We start from the raw sequence: 20,750 nt of genomic DNA on the forward strand, positions 1-20,750 counted from the left end.
CCCATATGTACTGGGATTGCCCAGAGGCAAGGAGATTCTGGAATAAAATTCTTAAGATCATTAATGAAGTTTTTAAAGTGAAGTTATCTATAGACTTTAACCTGATGACAATGGGATTAGTTGGAAATACAGCCATAGAGAAAGGGGACCAGTTTACATTCAAAGCCATGATTCTAGCAGGAAAGGCAACAATAGCGCTGGGGTGGAAGGATAGAAAGAAATGGACAGAAGAGGTCTGGTCTAATTATCTGTTTGATTTTATCCAATCGGATATCGTCGCAGTCACGACACAGGAAACATCATGGAAGGTCAAGGCTACGATGATCAAGACCAGATGGAAGCTCTATTTTCAATGGATAATAACAACCGGGGGGGGGGGGAAGACATTCGGTAGAAATTAATGACTCTGAGGACTACTGTTGAACTCTTGCAATGGAACTTGGGTGGGGAGGGGGTGGGAAGGGCAAAAGGAAAAAAACTGTACAGGAAATTCAATACTTGACGGAGATTATACAATGTATGTAAAAAAAATTCTCGTACAATAAAAAGATTTTTTTAAAAAAAATGCAGCACACAGTTAAACTATGGAACTTGCTGCCACAGGAGCCTAGGTGGCCTTCAAAGGGGATTAGACTATTTCATGGATGAGAGAGCTATCGATGGCTACTAGCCAGAATGGCTGTGCGGTTGGAGCCTGCAATCCTCTTTGCTAAGTTGGTAGAGCATGAGACTCTTAAATCTCAGGGCCATGGGTTTGATTCCTGCATTGGAAGATTCCTGCAGTGCCAGGGGTTGGACTAGATGACCCTCGTGGCCCCTTCCAACGCTATCGTTCTATGAGTCTTGCCAGTTTCTGGAAGCTGCAGGATGGGAGGGAGCTGTTGTGCTCAAATCCTGCTCCTTTGGGGCACCTGGTTGGTCACTGAGAGCAAGATGCTGAACTAGATGGGCCACTGGCCTGATCCAGATTGTGGAAGTCAAAGGACGTTGCCTCTACCAAAGCAAAATCACGTTTATTTTATTTATTTTTAATGAAAACGTTAATTTCTGATGCAGAATCAGCTCTTGGGGGGGATGCAACATTCTTTCTCTATTAGGCATTAGAGGTTCACATAACCAGAAATCTTGTGCCTGAAAGACACACCTATGTGTTTATAAGCAGCATTGATTGATTGATTGATTGATTGATTGATTTCACAATATTTATTCACTGCTTGGTTGCAATGGAAGCTCAAAGCAGTTTACAAGCAGGACTAAAGCAGCAGAATCCTTTATTATGAAATAAACAAATTATTAAATATTTTTTACTGGGCTGTTACGTTAAATTTGCTTTTAAAAAGTCTTGATTTTATTTATTTTTTAAAGTGCACCCACAGGCCTTAATTCTAAGGAGCAAAAGAGTTAATTCAATAAAACATACCTGATTGAACTGTACCTCCCTCTCTCCTCTTTCCACTTTTGAACGCCATTGTTTAATTTCAATGTACTGTATATTACTATAGAAGAACAAGCCCTGCTGAAGCAAAGCCAGCATGGTTTCTGCAAGGGAAAGTCCTGTCTCACAAACCTATCAAGAGTTCTTTGAAAGTGTCAACAAGCATATAGGGAGAGGTGATCTGGTTGACATAGTGTGCTTGGATTTTGAAAAAGCTTTTGACAGAGTCCCTCACCAAAGACTCCTGAGTAATCTTATCAGTCAAGGGATGTGAGGAGAGGTCTTCTTGTGGATTAGGAATTGGTTAAGTTTCAAGAAACAGAGTCCCCTTCATGGATCACTGCCTTGTCATGGCGAAGGGGCTTGAATTACTCTGGGAGGTTCCGGTTCCGGTTACGGACTGGTATGGTCGGAATTCCATCTGCTCCCGACCCCCAAGGGGAAATTTGAGGCTGTTTTGGGAGTATGCAGCCTCCCTACCTTCCCAGGAATGTGGGAAGGGCAGCTTGCCCGCGGTGCTCCAAAACCTGCTCTGACCCTTTGGGAAAAAGAGCAGGGGAGCCTGGGCAGAAAGCCCCCATGGGTTTTTTGGTTCGGCACTCCTGCGACCGGCCTGTCCATCCGAGATTCCCAACGCTAAGAAATATAAATTAGTGAGTAGCCTTGGGCATGCTTCAAACGAAAGAGGAGAAAGCATTTTGCTAAAGAATCCAGCCACTGTTTGAAAAGAAGAGGATGAGAAATTACGACTGTATCGGTATGTGAAACGGGACAGAAGGGGGGGAGGAGCCCTGGACTATGTGATTGTATGATTCTATACTGGGCAAATACCCCCGCCCCCCAGAAGACCCAATGTTTATATAACAAGTGAGATTTGAAGGACTGAAAAATTGAATATGGAGGAAAATATTTGAAGTATTAATCTATAAATGTGTGAATATGAAAAAGAGACGCTATTCCCTTCGAGTGGAAAGTTTTTGTCAACATCTGAAAGAGAGAAGAGCATTCTTATCTGTAATTTTTGGCAAAAGATGAACCCCTTGGACATTGACGGACTTTAATTGGAAGAATTTGGTTGACTGCCCAGAAATGACGCAGTTAGAATTATGCCCGGACTGCAAAGTGAGATCGAAGGAGGATTTTGCCGCATTCCTTTCTCTTTTTACGTGATGATTTATAAGTGAGATGGCTAACCCTCCGAAGATTTATAAGCTGGTGCAGATCGGGGCTTTTAAAAGTGGGAAAATATATGAAAATAATAAAGAAGAAGATGGCGACCGTCCAAATGTGACTTTTGGATTTCAACCAGCAAGGGAGAAGGAAGGAATGTGGAGTACAGACTTAAAATCACACAGCGATACTGTTTGTTTGGACTTATCTTACTTGTTGGATATATCAGTGACTGTGAAAATATTTTGGAAGTGAAAGCAAAGTAATAGTTATGATAATAGAGCCTCTGGAATTTGAAGCATGGGAACCCTAAAACAAAATTTAAAGTAATAATCTGGACAATTTGGAACCTTTCTTTTTGTTTTATAATTGGAGAAATAATTTGGAATGTAATTTGGAATGTTTCATATGATTTTGTTTAATGGGAAACCACAATAAATATGATTTGTAAAAAAAAAAAAAAAAGAATTACTCAGGGAAGCTATGGACAGGTCATAGTGGACAGTTTGGACCAAACGTGATCCACCTTGAGGAGGAACTGGCAAGCCACTCCAGTATCCCTGCCAAGAAAACTCCGCGGACAAAGACAACAGGCATATAAAAGTTATGAGATGGTTGGACAGTGTTCTTGAAGCTACTAACATGAGTTTGGCCAAACTGCGAGAGGCAGTGAAGGATAGGCGTGCCTGGCGTGCTCTGGTCCATGGGGTCACGAAGAGTCGGGCACGACTGAATGACTGAACAACAACAAGAAGAAGAAACAGAATAGGGACAAACAGATAGTTCTCCAAATGCAGAAATGTAGAAAGCTGAGTCGTTGTCGTCGTCCCCCAATTATTGATATTGGCACATGTGCTTTTAAAGTTGTTCATAAATGTTCTAGACTGAGCTGGGAGGTGGTCAAGTTCGCTGATGACGCTAAATTGTATTTTGTTGTTGTTCAGTCGTTCAGTCGTGTCCGACTCTTCGTGACCCCATGGACCAGAGCACGCCAGGCACTCCTATCTTCCACTGCCTCCCGCAGTTTGGCCAAACTCATGCCAGTCGCTTCGAGAACACTGTCCCACCATCTCATCCTCTGTCATCCCCTTCTCCTTGTGCCCTCTATCTTTCCCAACATCAGGTTCTTTTCCAGGGAGACCCTAAATTGTATTTAGGGTTGTTAAAACAAACAAACAAACAAAAAGATTCCAAAGAGCTCCGAAAGGACCTCTCCAAACTGAGTGGGCATTACAATGGTGAATGCAATTCAATGTAAGCAAGTTTGTTGGAGCAAAATAAATTTCTTAATTCCACATACACGCTGATGAGGTCTGAACCAGAATTGACGGACCAGGAGGAAGACCTTGAGGTCACAGTAGACAGCTCAATGAAGATGTCGATCCAGTGTGCTGCAGCCGTGAAAAGGGCAAATTCTATGCTGGGGGTCATTAGGGAAGGAATTGAACACAAGAGTGTCATTATCATAATGGCAGTATACAAATCTATGGTGTGACTGCATTTGGAATACTGTGTGAAGTTCTGGTTGCCTCACCTCAAAATTGCAGTGCTGGAAAAGGTTCAGAAAAGAGCTACCAAAAAGAGTATTGGGAGATGATCCGTAATGAATTGGGGGGGGGGATGTTTAAAAGTGCTTATCCCAAAAACCAGAGTCTTTCTTCTTGAAGATAACTCAGATTGAAATGGCCAGGTGTCCAAAAATGTTATTTACCTTATTTTTCGCTCCATAAGACGCAATTTTTTCCTCCTAAAAAGTAAGGGGAAATATCTGTGCATCTTATGGAGCGAATGCATGGTTCCTGGAGCTGAATTTCCCAGGGGCCAAAAGAGGATTGTGCTTTTTATTTTACAAAGAGAAAAGGGGGTGTTGAAAGGACCCCGCTCAGCAGCTGATCAGCAAGAGATCGGGAGAGAGATAAGAGTCCCTGGCTCCCTTTCAGCCCCACCTTCCATTGTTGAATGTGCTGCAGAGGGAGGTTGTTTGTTTCCCCAGCAACATGTGACTGGCTGATTAGATTATCTGTCTGGAAACAGTAGAAAAGGCTCCCTTTCCTTTAGAAGCTGCAGAAATGTGAGTTGAACCCCATAAAAACAGAGCTTTTCCTCTTTGCTTTTCCCCCTTTGGAAAAGGAGCTGCAAAACTTTTAGCTGATCCTCAAAAAACCAGGGCTTTCCCCTTTGCAAAAAAAAAAAAAGCTGTAAAACTTTTAACTGGTCCTCAAAAAAAAAAAAAAACCCAGGGCTTTTAGAGGAAGAAAACCAGAAAAAAATTTTTTTTTCTTGTTTCCTCCTCTAAAAATGAGGTGCGCCCTATGGAGCAAAAAATACGGTATGTATGCAACAACTGCGGCCCGTGTTTTGTTAGCCCCAGAATGGAAAACAAGCGAAGTCCCAACCAAAGAAGAATAGCAAATAAGTTGACAGAACATCCACAACTCACAGACTTAACATACAGAATAAGAGAACAAGAAGAACATACATTTAGAGAAGATTGGAAAATGTTTATTAAATATATGGGAAATAATTGTGTACACCTGAAAACGCTGGCAGCGTTAAGATAAATCCAACAATGTAAATCAGCTTTGATGGATGCAATTATGGAAGACTGAATGGTATTGCTTTTTGTAAAATATGCAGGGATTTGTGATATGTAAAATGAACCGTGGAAAGAGAAGAAGGGAAGTCATTGCTATCGTAAGGATGTAAAATGAGTATTTTAAATTGTAAAACAGAAAAATTAATTATATATATATATATATATACAAAAAAGGAGGCGGGGGGAGAAAAGAGCTGTCGAAACAATCAAGGAGTTGGCAGGATTCCTATGAGCAAAGATTTCAGCGTTTGGGTTTTTTTTAGTTTAGAGAAAAGATGAGGGAGAGGAGACATGGTAGAAGTTTAATTAAAATAAGCATAGCAGGGAGACAGTGGGTAGGGGAAAGGTTTTCTCTCTCCTATCGTTAGAACACAGGAACATCTGACGCAGCTGAATGTGGGAAGATTCAGAAAAGAAAAAAAAGGAAGAACTTCTTAGAATCATAGAATCCAAGAGTTGGAAGAGACCACAAGGGCCATCCAGCCAACCCCCTGCCAAGCAGGAAACACCATCAAAGCATTCCTGACAGATGGCTGTCAAGCCTCCGCTTCAAGACCTCCAAAGAAGGAGACTCCACCACACTCCTTGGCAGCAAATTCCACTGCCGGACAGCTCTTACTGTCAGGAAGTTCTTCCTAATGTTTAGGTGGAATCTTCTTTCTTGTAGTTTGAATCCATTGCCCCATGTCCGCTTCTCTGGAGCAGCAGAAAACAACCTTTCTCCCTCCTCCATATATCCTTTTATATATTTGAACATGGCTATCATATCACCCCTTAAACTTCTCTTATCCAGGCTAAACATACCCAGCTCCCTAAGCCGTTCCTCATAAGGCATCGTTTCCAGGCCTTGGAGCATTTTGGTTGCCCTCCTCTGGACACGTTCCAGCTTGTCAGTATCCTTCTTGAACTGTGGTGCCCAGAACTGGACACAGTATTCCAGGTGAGGTCTGACCAGAGCGGAATATAGTGGTACTATTACTTCCCTTGATCTAGATGCTATACTCCTATTGATGCAGCCCAGAATTGCATTGGCTTCTTTAGCTGCTGCATCACACTGTTGACTCATGTCAAGTTTGTGGTCTACCAAGACTCCTAGATCCTTTTCACATGTACTGCTCTCAAGCCAGGTGTCACCCATCCTGTATTTGTGCCTTTCATTCTTCACACAGGGCAGATTTTAACTGTGGAACTCCCTCCCACAGGAGGCAGAGATGGCCACCAACTTGGATGGCTTTAGAACAGGATTGGGCAAATTCATGGGGAAGGGAAGGGCTATTGGTGGCCACTAGCCATGATAGCTGTGCTCTACTGCCACAGTTGTGTTGATTCTAGGGGAAAATAGGTATAAAAGGGGAAATTCCTGGATGCCTAGATCCAGGTTTGAGGCAAGTATTCTTTGGTAACAGAACTCTAGCAGAGGATTCAAGGCACAAAATATGCATGGAAATATGGGCTGCTTTTGTTGTTCAGTCGTTCAGTCGTGTCCGACTCTTCGTGACCCCATGGACCAGAGCACGCCAGGCACTCCTGTCTTCCGCTGCCTCCCGCAGTTTTGCCAAACTCATGCCAGTCGCTTCGAGAACACTGTCCAACCATCTCATCCTCTGTCCGCCCCTTCTCCTTGTGCCCTCCATCTTTCCCAACATCAGGGTCTTTTCCAGGGAGTCTTCTCTTCTCATGAGGTGGCCAAAGTACTGGAGCCTCAGCTTCAGGATCTGTCCTTCCAGTGAGCACTCAGGGATGATTTCCTTCAGAATGGAGAGGTTTGATGTTCTTGCAGTCCATGGGACTCTCAAGAGTCTCCTCCATCGCCAGAATTCAAAAGCATCCATTCTTCGGCGATCAGTCTTCTTTATGGTCCAGCTCTCACTTCCATACATCACTACTGGGAACACCATAGCTTTAACTATACAGGCTTTTGGTGATGTCTCTGCTTTGTAAGATGCTGTCTAGGTTTGTCATCAATATGCCCTTCCATATTTGAGGGCGAAGTGAGTTCCAGAACTTCCCTCTTCCCCCAGCATGGGAAAAGATTTACTTACTAACACTTAAAAGGAGAAAAGCAATGAGAAACCTAGACAGAAAAGCAATGACAAACCTAGACAGCATCTTAAAAAGCAAAGACATCACCTTGCCAACAAAGGTCCGTATAGTTAAAGCTATGGTTTTCCCAGTAGTAATGTATGGAAGTGAGAGCTGGACCATCAAGAAGGCTGATCGCCGAAGAATGGATGCTTTTGAATTATGGTGCTGGAGGAGACTCTTGAGAGTCCCATGGACTGCAAGAAGATCAAACTTATCCATCCTTAAAGAAATCAGCCCTGAGTGCTCACTGGAAGGACAGATCCTGAAGTTGAGGCTCCAGTACTTTGGCCACCTCATGAGAAGAGAAGACTCCCTGGAAAAGACCCTGATGTTGGGAAAGATGGAGGACACAAGGAGAAGGGGATGACAGAGGACGAGATGGTTGGACAGTGTTCTTGAGGCCACTGGCATGAGTTTGGCCAAACTGCGGGAGGCAGTGGAGGATAGGCGTGCCTGGCGTGCTCTGGTCCATGGGGTCACGAAGAGTCGGACACGACTGAACGACTGAACAACAACAAAAAGGTCAGGTTCCTGTGCTTTTACATACATCAGCCAGAAAAGTCACACGGGCAGTAAAAAAAATGGCTTTTCTACAAAATGATGTCAGTTCCTAAATGATTAACATAGGAACTCAAGAGTGGCTGGAGAGAGAGATGTAAACTGGAGGAAACAGCTCAGACCTCCTCACACATTGATCTTCTCAGTTACACTGAAAGAGAACAACAACTTGATTACCTAGTTCCTCCCCAAGTGAGGGGAAGTGGACAGAGCTAAGCCTGGCAGGACAGCTTACTCTATGGTATTAACCCCTTCATGCATTAATTAGCCATAAGCATATTGGTTATATGAGACTAGTTTCTGGAAACCAGTGCTCATGTATTCATGTTCAGCTCCCTGATTTCCCAGAAGAGGCATCTGTCTGGCCATTGTGATGCTGGACTAGATGGGCCATTGGCCTGATCCAGCTGGAGGTTCCTCCTATGTTCTTATTTGTTTTAATTTATTTTGAACTGTTCTTAATGATGTATTTTGTCTTGCTGAAGCCCTCACTGGGACCTTCTGGAGAAGGCTGGGTAATAAATCTGATGAGGAGGATAATGATGATGACATCTTCTGGAGAACTTCATCTACTTTGTGATGGGTCCCGCTGACATCAATCCCACTGGGCTGTGTACATTTCCCCAGATTTCTCACCTCCGCCGGCAACGGGAGCATGTTCCCCCTGGGACACACAAAGCATGAAATACCTGCTCCAGCTCTTAGCAGCTTCACAGCTCAGGGAGCACAGGACACGATTCCTGACCTTGCGCAGGTAAGACGAGGGCAATGATAGGGGGCTGCTGAGGTGAACTTCTAGCCAGGAGTCTTAGGGAAAGCTGGGATGCTGTTCTCACCTCTTAAGTGTCATTTGCAATGGGGAAGTCTTTGTGCGCACACAACTGAAGGATTTAAGCCAGGGCTGGATTTAGGTTTGGTGAGACCCTAAGCTACTGAAGGTAATGGGGTCCTTGATATGTCTAGCTGTCCTTTGTCAACAACAAATTGTGGCTGTTTTTTGTTGTTGAATGTATGCTATATGGTAATTGATGGACCTAATAGGTATCTCAAGCCATTTGCACATGCAGAATGTAGGTACCCCATATATAGAAATGAGCAAACCAGTGATATTTGAGGGAGCAGGCTAGCAGGCGGGGCCCATGATTTACATCATAGGAGCCTACACAACACAAAACACGGTTGCTGTATGTAGGTTTTGTTTTATTTGTTTTTTAACTTAAATTTTGGAAATGTACATCCAGGTGTTTTGTTTTTTCTTTTACTTTAAATTTTTTAAAAGAGAGTGGGGCCCTAAGCTTTAGCTTGTTTTGCTTATACGTAAATCTGGCACTGACCTAAGCGGATCCTTGGATAGCTTTCAAAGAGGATTAGAAAAGTTCAGGGAGGAGGAGAGGGTTCCTAATGATCGCTAGCCAGGATGGCTGTGCTCTGCCTCCACAGCTAGAGGCTTCTGAACACCAGTTGCTGGAAACCACAGGAGGAGAGACGGCTCTTGCGTTCGAATCCTGATTTCTGGTTTCCCACAGGCATCTGGTTGGCCACTGTGAGAAGAGGATGCTGGGCTCGATGGGCCATTGGCCTGATCCAGCATTCTGATGGGAGTTATAGTCCAGCAACACCTGGAGGGCACACCTTTGATCAAGGGCTTCGCCAGAAAAGCTGCTTATCGTTTGTTCATCCCAGTGGCGAACCAAGCCGCTTGGCTGCCGGGAGCCTCAAGTGCAGCGGCACCCCGTCGCTCCGTAGCGCACACACATTGTGACGTCACGACAAATGCGCTGCGGAGCGGGGTCCGGCCGGGCTGCCTGGCGCGAGCGGCCCCCTGTCCGTGTAGCGGCTGCTCGCGCCCGGCAACTCGTGCAGCCTTACGGACCGCACGGATGGGGGGCTCCCGGCCCGGCAGCCCAGACGAACTGTGTGCGCAAGTGCAGCAGCCCGCACAGACTGCGTATGTTCAGACATGCACAGTCCATTCGGACTCCCAAGTCACCGCCCGGCACCCCTTCTGTATGGCGGCTGCCAGGTGGTGGCTTGGGAGTTGCACTTGCAGGAGGTGGCGCCGAGTGTCACCCCCCCCCCAGGCTGGAACCCGGGGCGAATCCCCCCATTGCCCCCCCTTGCTACGCCACTGGTTCATCCTACTTTGGCTGCAGAAAGCATATGCAGAGGTCAGATTATATGCAAGTAGTCTTTATTGAGTGTTTGTTCTGGTTTGCTTTGGCAGGGTGTTGGCATGGTCACGCTCATTCACCCTGACTTCCTTGCTGAGGGTTTATGCATCTTCTTCCTGTTAGTCACTCATTCCCCCCCTTTCCCCCCCTTCTTCTCTGTACTGCCCTATCGGTTTCCAAACCTCAGCTTCTTCTTTGACATGGATGAATCATAGAATCCTAGAATCCTAGAGTTGGAAGAGACCCCAAGGGCCATCCAGTCCAACCCCCTGCCAAGCAGGAAACACCATCAAAGCATTCCTGACAGATGGCTGTCAAGCCTCCGCTTAAAGACCTCCAAAGAAGGAGACTCCACCACACTCCTTGGCAGCAAATTCCACTGCCGAACAGCTCTTACTGTCAGGAAGTTCTTCCTAATGTTTAGGTGGAATCTTCTTTCTTGTAGTTTGAATCCATTGCCCCGTGTCCGCTTCTCTGGAGCAGCAGAAAACAACCTTTCTCCCTCCTCTAGATGACATCCTTTTATATATTTGAACATGGCTATCCTATCACCCCTTAACCTTCTCTTATCCAGGCTAAACATACCCAGCTCCCTAAGCCGTTCCTCATAAGGCATCGTTTCCAGGCCTTGGACCATTTTGGTTGCCCTCCTCTGGACACGTTCCAGCTTGTCAGTATCCTTCTTGAACTGTGGATGAGTTGTGCTAGGGCAACCGAGTGCATTAATCCACTTTAATCGCACAGATCTAACTTCAGGGTCTGTGCTTTAAACCCTCCTGCAAAACAGCAGCAGCCTGGAGATGCCCTTGGAGCAGCCTTCGTCCATTTGGCACCCTCCAGATGTTTTGGGACTACAACTCCCATCATCCCTGAGCACTGCTCCTGCTAGCTAGGGATGATGGAGATTGTAGTCCAACAACAGCTGGAGACCCTACCTTAGAAATACATCCTGCATCTGAACAGGATGTATTTCTTATCTCTGCCTCCAGTTGTGACATGGTAAATGTATTGTTCGTTACAAATAACATCTTATCTTGAACAGAAACATTATTTGACTATTTCCTCTTTTATTTTTTAACTTTTAAATTTAGATTCAGTAAATTTAGATTCAGTAAACCAAAATATCCATAAAGAAATATTCATACCATTAAAACAGGTTGAAAGCAGCACAAGGCTTTTGTCAGTAAACTTACTATTCCAAAACATATCAATTCCCCCCAAAATCTATTAGGTTGATTTGTATATATTCTTTTATAATACGCTAATTTAATCGTTTTTACTATATGCTAGGTTTCCCCCCCCCCCAAACCGTTCTCATGCCTCTCATTTTTAGCTATCACAATCTTTGCAGCAGTTATAATGCTGATTACTATTTCTCGATCATTTTCTGGGGCAACATCCTGGGATAAAGCAATAGGGATATTTTGGCTTCTAATGGGATATGATGTCCTAACATATCACAAATACTAGCCTCAACAGGTTTCCAAAAATATTTGGCATTTGAGAGCAGTTCCAAAAGTTGTGTACATAGTTTGCTTTATGCAAATTCGTTATTTACTCTTTTCTAAAATTGTGCCCGGTCCAGTCCCCCATTCATTCCACATTCCACAATGGCAGGAATAACAAAGCATAAGCTGAAAGAGCAAAATGAAAAGTACAGGCAGGCGCAATAGATCGAAACAGCTCAAAGGAGGGTTCTCCAGCATAAGAGCTTTAACCTGTCTAGGCAAATCCTTGCTGACATAAATAGATGTTAAGCTATGGAAAGAATAAGCAGGTTGGAATGAGTGACTCTTCTGTGCAAGATGTCCCACAATCTCAGTTTGATTGCAGAAAAGGCCCCTCTCTCACATCCTGCCAAGTTCTGCTTCAAATGCAGGTGGGAAATGAGGAAGAATCCCCTCTCTTCCAGCAGCTCTAAGGGAGCAAGCAGGCTGATGTGGAAGAAGATGCCTTCCAAGCAATTGATGCTGCTGCTCAATTGCTGCTCTCTGTATGCTAACGGACCCTCCATTCTCCTCAGCAGGCCATGAGGCAGTTCCCTGACAGGGCTCTTGGAAGGTTGCTAGCCACCATGGCTAATGTTCTTCCTCCACAGCCAGAGGCAGCAATGCTGCTGAATCTCAGTTGCTGGAAACCACAAGAAGTGGGGTGTTGCTATTCTGCTTGGATCTTGCTTCTGGTTTCCCATTGGGGCATCTGGTGGACCACTGTGAAGACAGCATGCTGGACTGGATGGGCCATTGGCTTCACCCACCAGGCTGTTCTTAGATTCTTATGTACGAAGAAGGAGGAGGAGGAGGAGGAGGAGGAGGAGGAGGAGGAGGAGGAGGAGGAGGAGAAGGAGAAGGAGAAGGAGAAGGAGAAGGAGAAGGAGAAGGAGAAGGAGAAGGAGAAGGAGAAGGAGAAGGAGAAGGAGAAGGAGGAGAAGGAGAAGGAGCCACTGGGGTATTCCTGCAGATTCAAGCTATTGCTGCCTGCCAGCTCGGTGGAGCTTGTGGCGGATATCTCCTTTCTCCCACCTATGGGCTTTTCTGAAAGAAGGTTTGCTCAAGTAGTGTGCATGTTATTGAGAGAGGGATATATCTGTGCTTTGTGTAACATGACCACCTTGTATATACAATACAACACAACACCTTTATTGGCACAAGTAAGACAACAAACATAAACCCTTGTATATGCTAAAATTCTAAGACCGCCTTGTATATTTTCCCTGGTACTGGGGATCACCCTCTGTGGCATTTGCAAACAGGGTCCCTGGACGTTTCACCGTCGATTGATCCCTGTGCCACTGTTGCACTGAGCGAAATACCCTTCTTCTGAGCTATGCCAATAAAACTCTGAGACAAAGGAGCTAGGAGTCCATTTTGTTTTCTTTATTGCAAAGCAATAAGGGTTACAGTGGAAATGGTTTCGCAAAGACTGCAACCCCGCCCAAAGGTCTGGGCAGGGGTATTTATAACATTTCAGACAAAGGATTTCAAATTAACCAATCATATTTCATTACCTCATTTCAGTTTAGTACGCATGTACATTACCTAATCTAATACGCATACGCAATAAGCATTGTTAACTAAACCCTGATTCTCAGAGATTGTTACATTCTGTTAGTGTGCAATGCATGGGAACCAGTGCTACGTGTAGCCATTTTCATGTATCAACTTATGTTCTGGCTTATGAATGGCATCTTTGTGTGATTGACGTCTTCGCTGTACTACTTTCCCTGTAGGGAAGGTCTCATACCAAATCATCTGGTTCCTTAAAGCAGCAGGTTACCTTAATACTCTATTAGAAGCATATTAAATGATTTATTGGGGTTCACATTATCATATTCATTGTGGCCCCTTTGGGCCACTGCTACAGCACCACGCTCTCTTCTCTCGCTGCCAACAACCACGCCCTACCTACCTGGTAAATCTATTGAGTCCATTCAGGGTTAAATGGTAACATCAAAACGTACATTTATTTATTACAGAATAACAAGCATGTGGTTTCAGAAACGATTGCGGACAATGTCAAACATGGGTGTCTTTCCAGACCTGTAACTCCCTCTTCTGGCTCTCCCTCACTTAACCACCTCTCAGCTATTTACTTGTTTTCTATTCTCCTAACTGGTCTTGACTCAGTTTTCCTGTTACTTCACCTACCCACACTCTTTCCTAACTCACTCCAACCAACCTCTCAATTCCAACCCACTCCCACAACCCACTCCCTCTCTCTCTCAACGGCCAACTAACTGTCACTCTGACTTCACCCCCTCTGAGTTCTGATTGGTAACCAGGTTTAACTACTTCACCTCCAGCACCTTCATGTTACCGTCACACCCTCCGCCCGTTGCTATTAGTCAACAACCGCATTGTTGTATATGTGGGGGAAAGTAGGATTGTATGATCTTAAATTTTACAGTGGCATCATTGAAACTGTTCTCTGTAATTCTATTACTGCTTGGTACGGCACAGCCTCCAAGATGGACAAGAAAAGGCTCCAACGAGCATTAAGAATTGCTGAAAGGGTAATTGGTGCTAGCTTGCCTTCAATAGAGACATTCTATGCTACCCGAGTTAGGAAGAGAGCAGAGGGAATTGTCACAGATCCTTTGCATCCCGGTCATCACCTGTTTGACTTACTTCCATCTGGATGTCGCTACAGGACTTTATACACAAAAACAGCTAGGCACAGAACAGTTTTTTCCCCTTGTGCCATTAAATTGTTAAATTTGTAGTTGTGCAGTGGAAGGGGAGGCCATTTATGGGTGGGGTTTCTTTGCTGTGTCATTGTATGGATAACAGTGGAACAGTGTTTGGATAAGGTATGTTTACATTGCAATGTAGCCGAAGCAAAATTCCAAGTATGTTGGAAAATGTACTTGGCCAATAAATTCTTCCTATTCCTATATTTGGGACCTGCAGGACATCCCCGGTAAGTGTGGGGTTGTGATGTGGGTTGTGGGACAGCAGTGGTTGTACCTTCACTAACTTTAGACTATACCGCACTATCCATGTCCCTAACAGGTGTGTCTGACCAAGAAAAGGGCATTCCCCCAAAGATCTCAGAGCCTGGGCAGGTTCAAATGGGACGTTGCAGATAGTCTAGGGCTAAGCTGTTTGAGGGTTTATGAATCATTACCAGCACTTTGGATCGTGCCCAGAAACAGAGAGCTAGGCAACGGAATTGTATGTACAACCTTGCTTTTCTCAATTAGATGTTGGGACAGCACTAGACAGCTGACCCTCCATGTTGTATTTTTACCTCTCCTAGGACCTCCTGGGGATGGATGAATAAGAAATCCAATAAATACAAAATAATTGCGGTGATAAGAACAAGTGCAGGAGGTGAGGCTCAATCCCTACATCCTGGTGAGAGAGAAACGTCCGTCCTGTTGCTTCCACACTCCTTCTTTCTCCTTCTCTACGCAGAATAGCTTTCCCATGGAGGTGAAGAATCAGACCAAGGTGGAGGAGTTCATCTTCCTGGGCTTCTCAGGTGTCCCACATGGCCAGATTTACCTCTTTGTCGTGTTCCTAGCAATTTACTTGGTCACCGTTCTTGGAAACACCATGATACTCACCTTGATCCAGCTGGATTCACGCCTCCACAGCCCCATGTACTTTTTCCTCAGCCATTTATCCTGCTTGGACCTCTGCTACTCAACCGTCACCGTCCCCAAGATCCTGACCAACTTTCTGCGACAGAGGCACACCATTTCCTACAACCAGTGCATGGCCCAGATGTTCTTCCTGATGACCTTTGCGGGATCCGAGTGTGCCCTGCTAGCCGTCATGGCCTACGACCGCTATGCAGCCATTTGCCAACCTCTGCATTATGGCAGCCTGATGAGCAGCCAGGTGCGAATCCCGCTGGCCATCGCTTCTTGGATCTGGGGCTTCCTGGACTCGGCCATCCACACCACTTTGGCTACCCACTTGTCCTTCTGTGGGGCCAACCAGATCGACCACATCTTCTGCGATGTCCCGCCTCTCCTAAAGATTGCCTGCAGCGACACCTACGCCAACGAGATAACCCTCCATTTGGCCTCCATCTTCATGGGCCTGAGTCCCTTCTTGCTCATCCTCCTCTCGTACGTCTACATCCTCTCCGCCATCTTGCAGATCCGCTCAAATACTGGCAGGCACAAGGCCTTCTCCACATGCGCTGCTCATATGATCGTTGTCACCGTCTACTTTGGCATGGCCAACGTGAACTACAACCGCCCCAGCGCAGGCTACTCCTTGGAGGTTGACACCCTGATCTCCACACTTTATTGCATCATCACCCCGATGCTGAACCCCCTCATCTACAGCCTCCGCAACACGGAGGTGAAAGAAGCCCTGAAGAAGGTTCTCGGGGGGCAGAAGAAGGAATACACTTCTACACAGAGAAAGTGAGAGGTGGACTTTGACAAAGGCATCTCTGTTCTCCTCTGACCCCGCCATTGCCCTTAGTGAGCTCTAGAAGGCATTTGACCCTATTTCATTGTGTATGTGCTGTATCAAGGTAATCCTCCAAGACCACGGAGAAACCCATTTCCTGTAGACTCCATTTTGGTCAAATTTATAAACACGTTTTTGTTATTTACCCAGAGGACCTCCCAAATGTATTATGAAAACCTATGTTTCTGTACATACACCACAACTAATCTGCAAAGCATGTTCCTCTTAAGTGATGTGTAAGTTAGGATAAATCTCAGGAACTGGTCCTTGGTTTTCTGGAGAATTTGTAAATGAAATGAAGCTTCACCATTCTCCCACAAAGATGTCTCTGTAAATTGTTCCTCCGGCCGGTCTTACTTGGTGAGTCAAGTTTTCCACCAGGGCCACACTGTCTTGTACCAAGCGTTCAAGTAGGCACCTTTTAAGTCCTTCCAGAATGTGACTATAACCATACCCACAACCACAAAGAGAAATCCAGTTAGTGGTTTATCCAACAAGTCCTGATTCTCATTGAAATACGGATTGAGTAACACAAGTTCTGAAGACGGGTAATTTTACTTATGTCATTGAGGACTTGTTCCCCCAAATATGCCACCTTTGGGCATGTCCACCACAAGTGCCTATAGTTCCCATATTCAGAGAACTGTAGGCAGCTGGTCAAAACTCATTTCTCTAACCAGAGACTCTAACTGTAGATTGTTGTATTTATTTGCATAGAAGGCTTCTTCATGAATGATTGGCTATGTAGGAGCCAATATATGCTAATAGATAGATAGATAGATAGATAGATAGATAGATAGATAGATAGATAGATAGTTTATTGTCACTGTACATAGTACAACGAAATTGAATGCCACCCCCCATTTACAGCCACATAAACTCATTTAGAAATTTACAGCCACACATACACATACATACCATCCATCACGACTCCCCAAGACCATATCACTTGGTAACAGCATTTAAAATAAGTATAGCTCTTGGATAATATCCTTACAGGTTGTCCTCTTTTCATAGGCCTGTTTCTTTTCACAGCTTGGGCCACAGCAGAAACAACCTTTGGGAGACCTGAGACCAGGAACTCAGAGGAGTGCGGCTGCCCCTGGTCTGTGAAACAGCATTGCTGTCAAGATAGGAGCCCATTATCTGCACTTTCCAGTGGGAGAAAACAGAGACATTTCTGTTCTGGCAGCTGGATAAATGGGTCTTTACAATGAGTGTCCACTTGTTAGGATTTCAGTCCCATTTTAAATGTATTTCTTGTTTTTGTGTTTGATTGTTTTTAAATTTTATTTATGCTTTTCAGGTTTATAACATTTCACTAATTTTACAATCATTTTAACATTTCAAAGCTTGACTTCCTCCCCCCTCTTTCTGCAGTTCCTTCAATTCATTTCTACTATCTTCTGCATATCCTAATGAACTTAATTTGCTCATTTATTCATCTACTTTAAATATAGACTCTTATAAAACTGCTGGTTATTACAATAATCCTGCCAAGGTTCTTATCTGTTTACAATTTCTCTGTAAATATTCCATAAACTTTATCTGTACAATTTATCTGTAAATATTCAATAAACTTTTATAAAAGTTTGCTATCTTGATTTCTTATTGTTCCGGTAAGTTTCGTCATTTCTGCATATTCCATAAGTTTTCGTGTCCGTTCTCCCTTTGCTGGGACTTCTGATTCTTTCCACTTTTGGGCGAGTAACATTCTTGCTGCTGTAGCAGCATAAATGAATAAGTTTCTATACAGTTTAGGTACGTTTGTCCCTGTAATTCCCAAGGGAAAAGCTTTCTGCAAAAGATGTAGAAATCAAAAGAATAACAGTGGGAAAGAGAACTTACAAAACAAAAGCATTGGCAGATGATATAATACTATCATTAGAAGAAATATTAGAGACCATTCCCGAAGCGCTGGAAAAGATAAAATCATTTGGAGAGATCTCAGGGTTCAAACTTAACAAATCTAAGTAAAGCTTTGCTGTGTGAAATACAATTGCCTCTGGTCTATTTTTGGGGGGAATCCTGCAATGTGTTTAAGTTTTTGCTCGGCTAACTATACACTGGACTCTACTCTGGATCAATATTGAGTGGAATTTTCAATGACACATCCAACATTTTATATTCCCTTTCCGCATTAAAAGGTGGGGTAGAAATATCTCAAGCCACTGAGCAATGCCTCCCCTGGGACCTCCATTGCTCCATTCCTCTGGGCTTCCAGAAACTCCCCCCCCCCACAAGGGGGAAGTGGCTTTCTTCCCCCAACCCTCCTTGTTAACTTGCTTGTTGCAGTTGCAACGAAAGCGTCCCTTGGGTCCCTCCTGGGCATAACTCCTCTCTCCCTGCCCAGAGTCTGCTAGTTGGAGGCAATGCAGAGGGAGCCCCCAGGCTCATCCGTGGCTCATCTGGGAAGCAGGGATCTGCCTTCAAGAGCCCCCCGACCAGGCCCTCCCTTGCCCCTCGGATGCCAGCTTGCTCTGGCCCCGTGAAACTGGAGCAGACAGATGCAGGGAAAGGCTGGTACAGAAGAAGCCAGAGGTTGAAGGGGAAGGAGGACCTGGAGCTGAACATTCCTGATGGGCAGAATCCAACGCCCAGCCTCACTGGGCTCCCAGGTCAGTAGCTTTACAGGACACAGAGAGGACTTGGGATAGGGAAGCAATTCAGTCTGGTATGCATTTGAACGTGAATCTGCCCCATTCACAATTCCAGAAATGATACGAGAACAAGAACTCTGCTAGACGCTGAAATTTGCACTTCTCTGAATTTTGCAGGAAAAGGTGGGTTAGCCTATAGATGCAATAAATAGTACAGTGGTACTTTGGGTTAGGGACGCGGGTGGCACTGTGGGTCAAACCACTGAGTCTAGGGCTTGCTGATCTGAAGGTCGGCGGTTCGAATCTCCATGATGGGGTGAGCTCCTGTTGCTCGGTCCCTGCTCCTGCCTACCTAGCATTTCGAAAGCACATCAAAGTGTAAGTAGATAAATAGGTACTGCTTCAGCGGGAAGGTAAACGGCATTTCCGTGCGCTGCTCTGGTTCACCAGAAGTGGCTTAGTCATGCTGGCCACATGACCAGGAAGCTGTACACCAGCTCCCTCAGCCAGTAAAGCAAGATGAGCACCGCAAGCCCAGAGTCGGACACGACTGGACCTAATGGTTAGGGGTCCCTTTACCTTTACCTTACCTCTGGTTAAGAACTTAATTCATTCTGGAGGCCCATCCTTAACCTGAAACTGTTCTTAACCTGAAGCATCACTTTAGCTAATGGGGCCTCCCGCTGCTGCTGCGCCTCCAGAGCACAATTTCTGTTCTTATCCTGAGGCAAAGTCCTTAACCTGAAGCGTTATTTCTGGGTTAGCGAAGTATGTAACCTGAAGCGACTGCAACCTGAAGCGTCTGTAACCTGAGGAACCACTGTAAATTCATTTATGGGACAATATTTATGGGGCTGGCAGAACAAGAGATTTCTCCCCACCCACCCCAAATCTTATTGAATCCACACTTTTCAATGCACAATGGAGTTTATAATTCTGTTCTTCACATCCCAATCCCTGAGCAGTGAGATATTTTGGAGTGCTCACTTACGGTTGACTTTCCTTGGAATGGGAGTTTACTGGAGAGAGAAACTACTATGGAGCTACCGTCTCCATACCATAACATAGTAGCTGTGGAACATATCAGACTATATTAAGCTGCCTTATACTGACTCACACCTGGTCTCTAGTCTCTGAAACATCTGCTTTATCTGCAAATATAAAAGCAGAATAGAAGTGGAGGTGAACAAGCCCTAGTTCAGCAGGCTGCACATCTCCAGAGACCATCTTGCTGCCCCCACCCACCTGATTTCCAGTCTATTCCAACTAAAAGTGTCACAGCATCATGGAAGGGCCCTGCAAAAGTCATCTAGACCAACCTCTGGCAATCCAACAATCTCAGCTAAAGAATCTCTGACAGAGGGCCGTCCAACCTCTGCTTAAAGAGAGCCAGTGTGGCATAGTGGTTAAGAGCGGTACACTCGTAATCTGGGGAACCGGGTTCGCGTCCCCGCTCCTCCACATGCAGCTGCTGGGTGACCTTGGGCTAGTCACACTTCTCTGAAGTCTCTCAGCCCCACTCAACTCACAGAGTGTTTGTTGTGGGGGAGGAAGGGAAAGGAGAATGTGAGCCGCTTTGAGACTCCTTCAGGTAGCGAGAAAGCGGGATATCAAATCCAAACTCTTCTTCTTAAAAACCTCTAAGGAAGGAGAGTCTCACACCTTCTGAGAGAGTCCCTTCCACCATTGAACAGCTCCTACTGTCTAATAATTCTTCTCAATGTTTAATCGGAATCTCCTTTCTTCTACAGTAAGCCCAGAGTTATGTGGGGGTTAGAGTCTGGGAATTGCTCCAGAAGCCAAAATCGCATATAGTCAAAACACATGTAGTCCAATAGCTAGTGGGATTGCCAAAGTCATTTTGTTCCCTGGGAACCTTCCCCTCCCTCCTTTCCACATAATTTTTGGTCATGTGCATAAAGCTGAATGCACACATGTTAAGTGCCCATAAGTTGTGGGCTTACTGTAATTTGGATCCTCCCCTCTGGAGCAGCAGAAAACAAGCTTGCTCCACCTTCCATGTTCAGATATTTGGAGAAGGCTCTCAGACACCCCCTGTCAGTCCTCTGTTCTCCAGGACACAGACACCCAGCTCCCTCAGCTGTTCCTTGGGGCGACCCTTGAGGTCCATTCCAACTTCACAATTCTATCATTATGTCTTCAGCCCTAGTCAGAACAGTCAAACCACGACATCCCATCCTCAAA

At 45.0% G+C, this 20,750-nt stretch overlaps 1 protein-coding gene across 1 annotated transcript; it reads left to right on the top strand.

Moving 5' to 3' along the window:
* The first annotated feature begins 14,943 nt into the window (after positions 1-14,943).
* On the top strand, positions 14,944-18,571 carry LOC117054049 (olfactory receptor 1086-like). The gene is made up of 2 exons (XM_033162488.1): positions 14,944-15,896; positions 18,241-18,571. The coding sequence occupies exons 1-2, from the start codon at positions 14,944-14,946 to the stop codon at positions 18,569-18,571; spliced, it is 1,284 nt and encodes a 427-aa protein (XP_033018379.1).
* The last annotated feature ends 2,179 nt before the right edge of the window (positions 18,572-20,750 follow it).

Source organism: Lacerta agilis, chromosome 10 (assembly GCF_009819535.1).
Source record: "Lacerta agilis isolate rLacAgi1 chromosome 10, rLacAgi1.pri, whole genome shotgun sequence".
NCBI lineage: Eukaryota > Metazoa > Chordata > Lepidosauria > Squamata > Lacertidae > Lacerta > Lacerta agilis.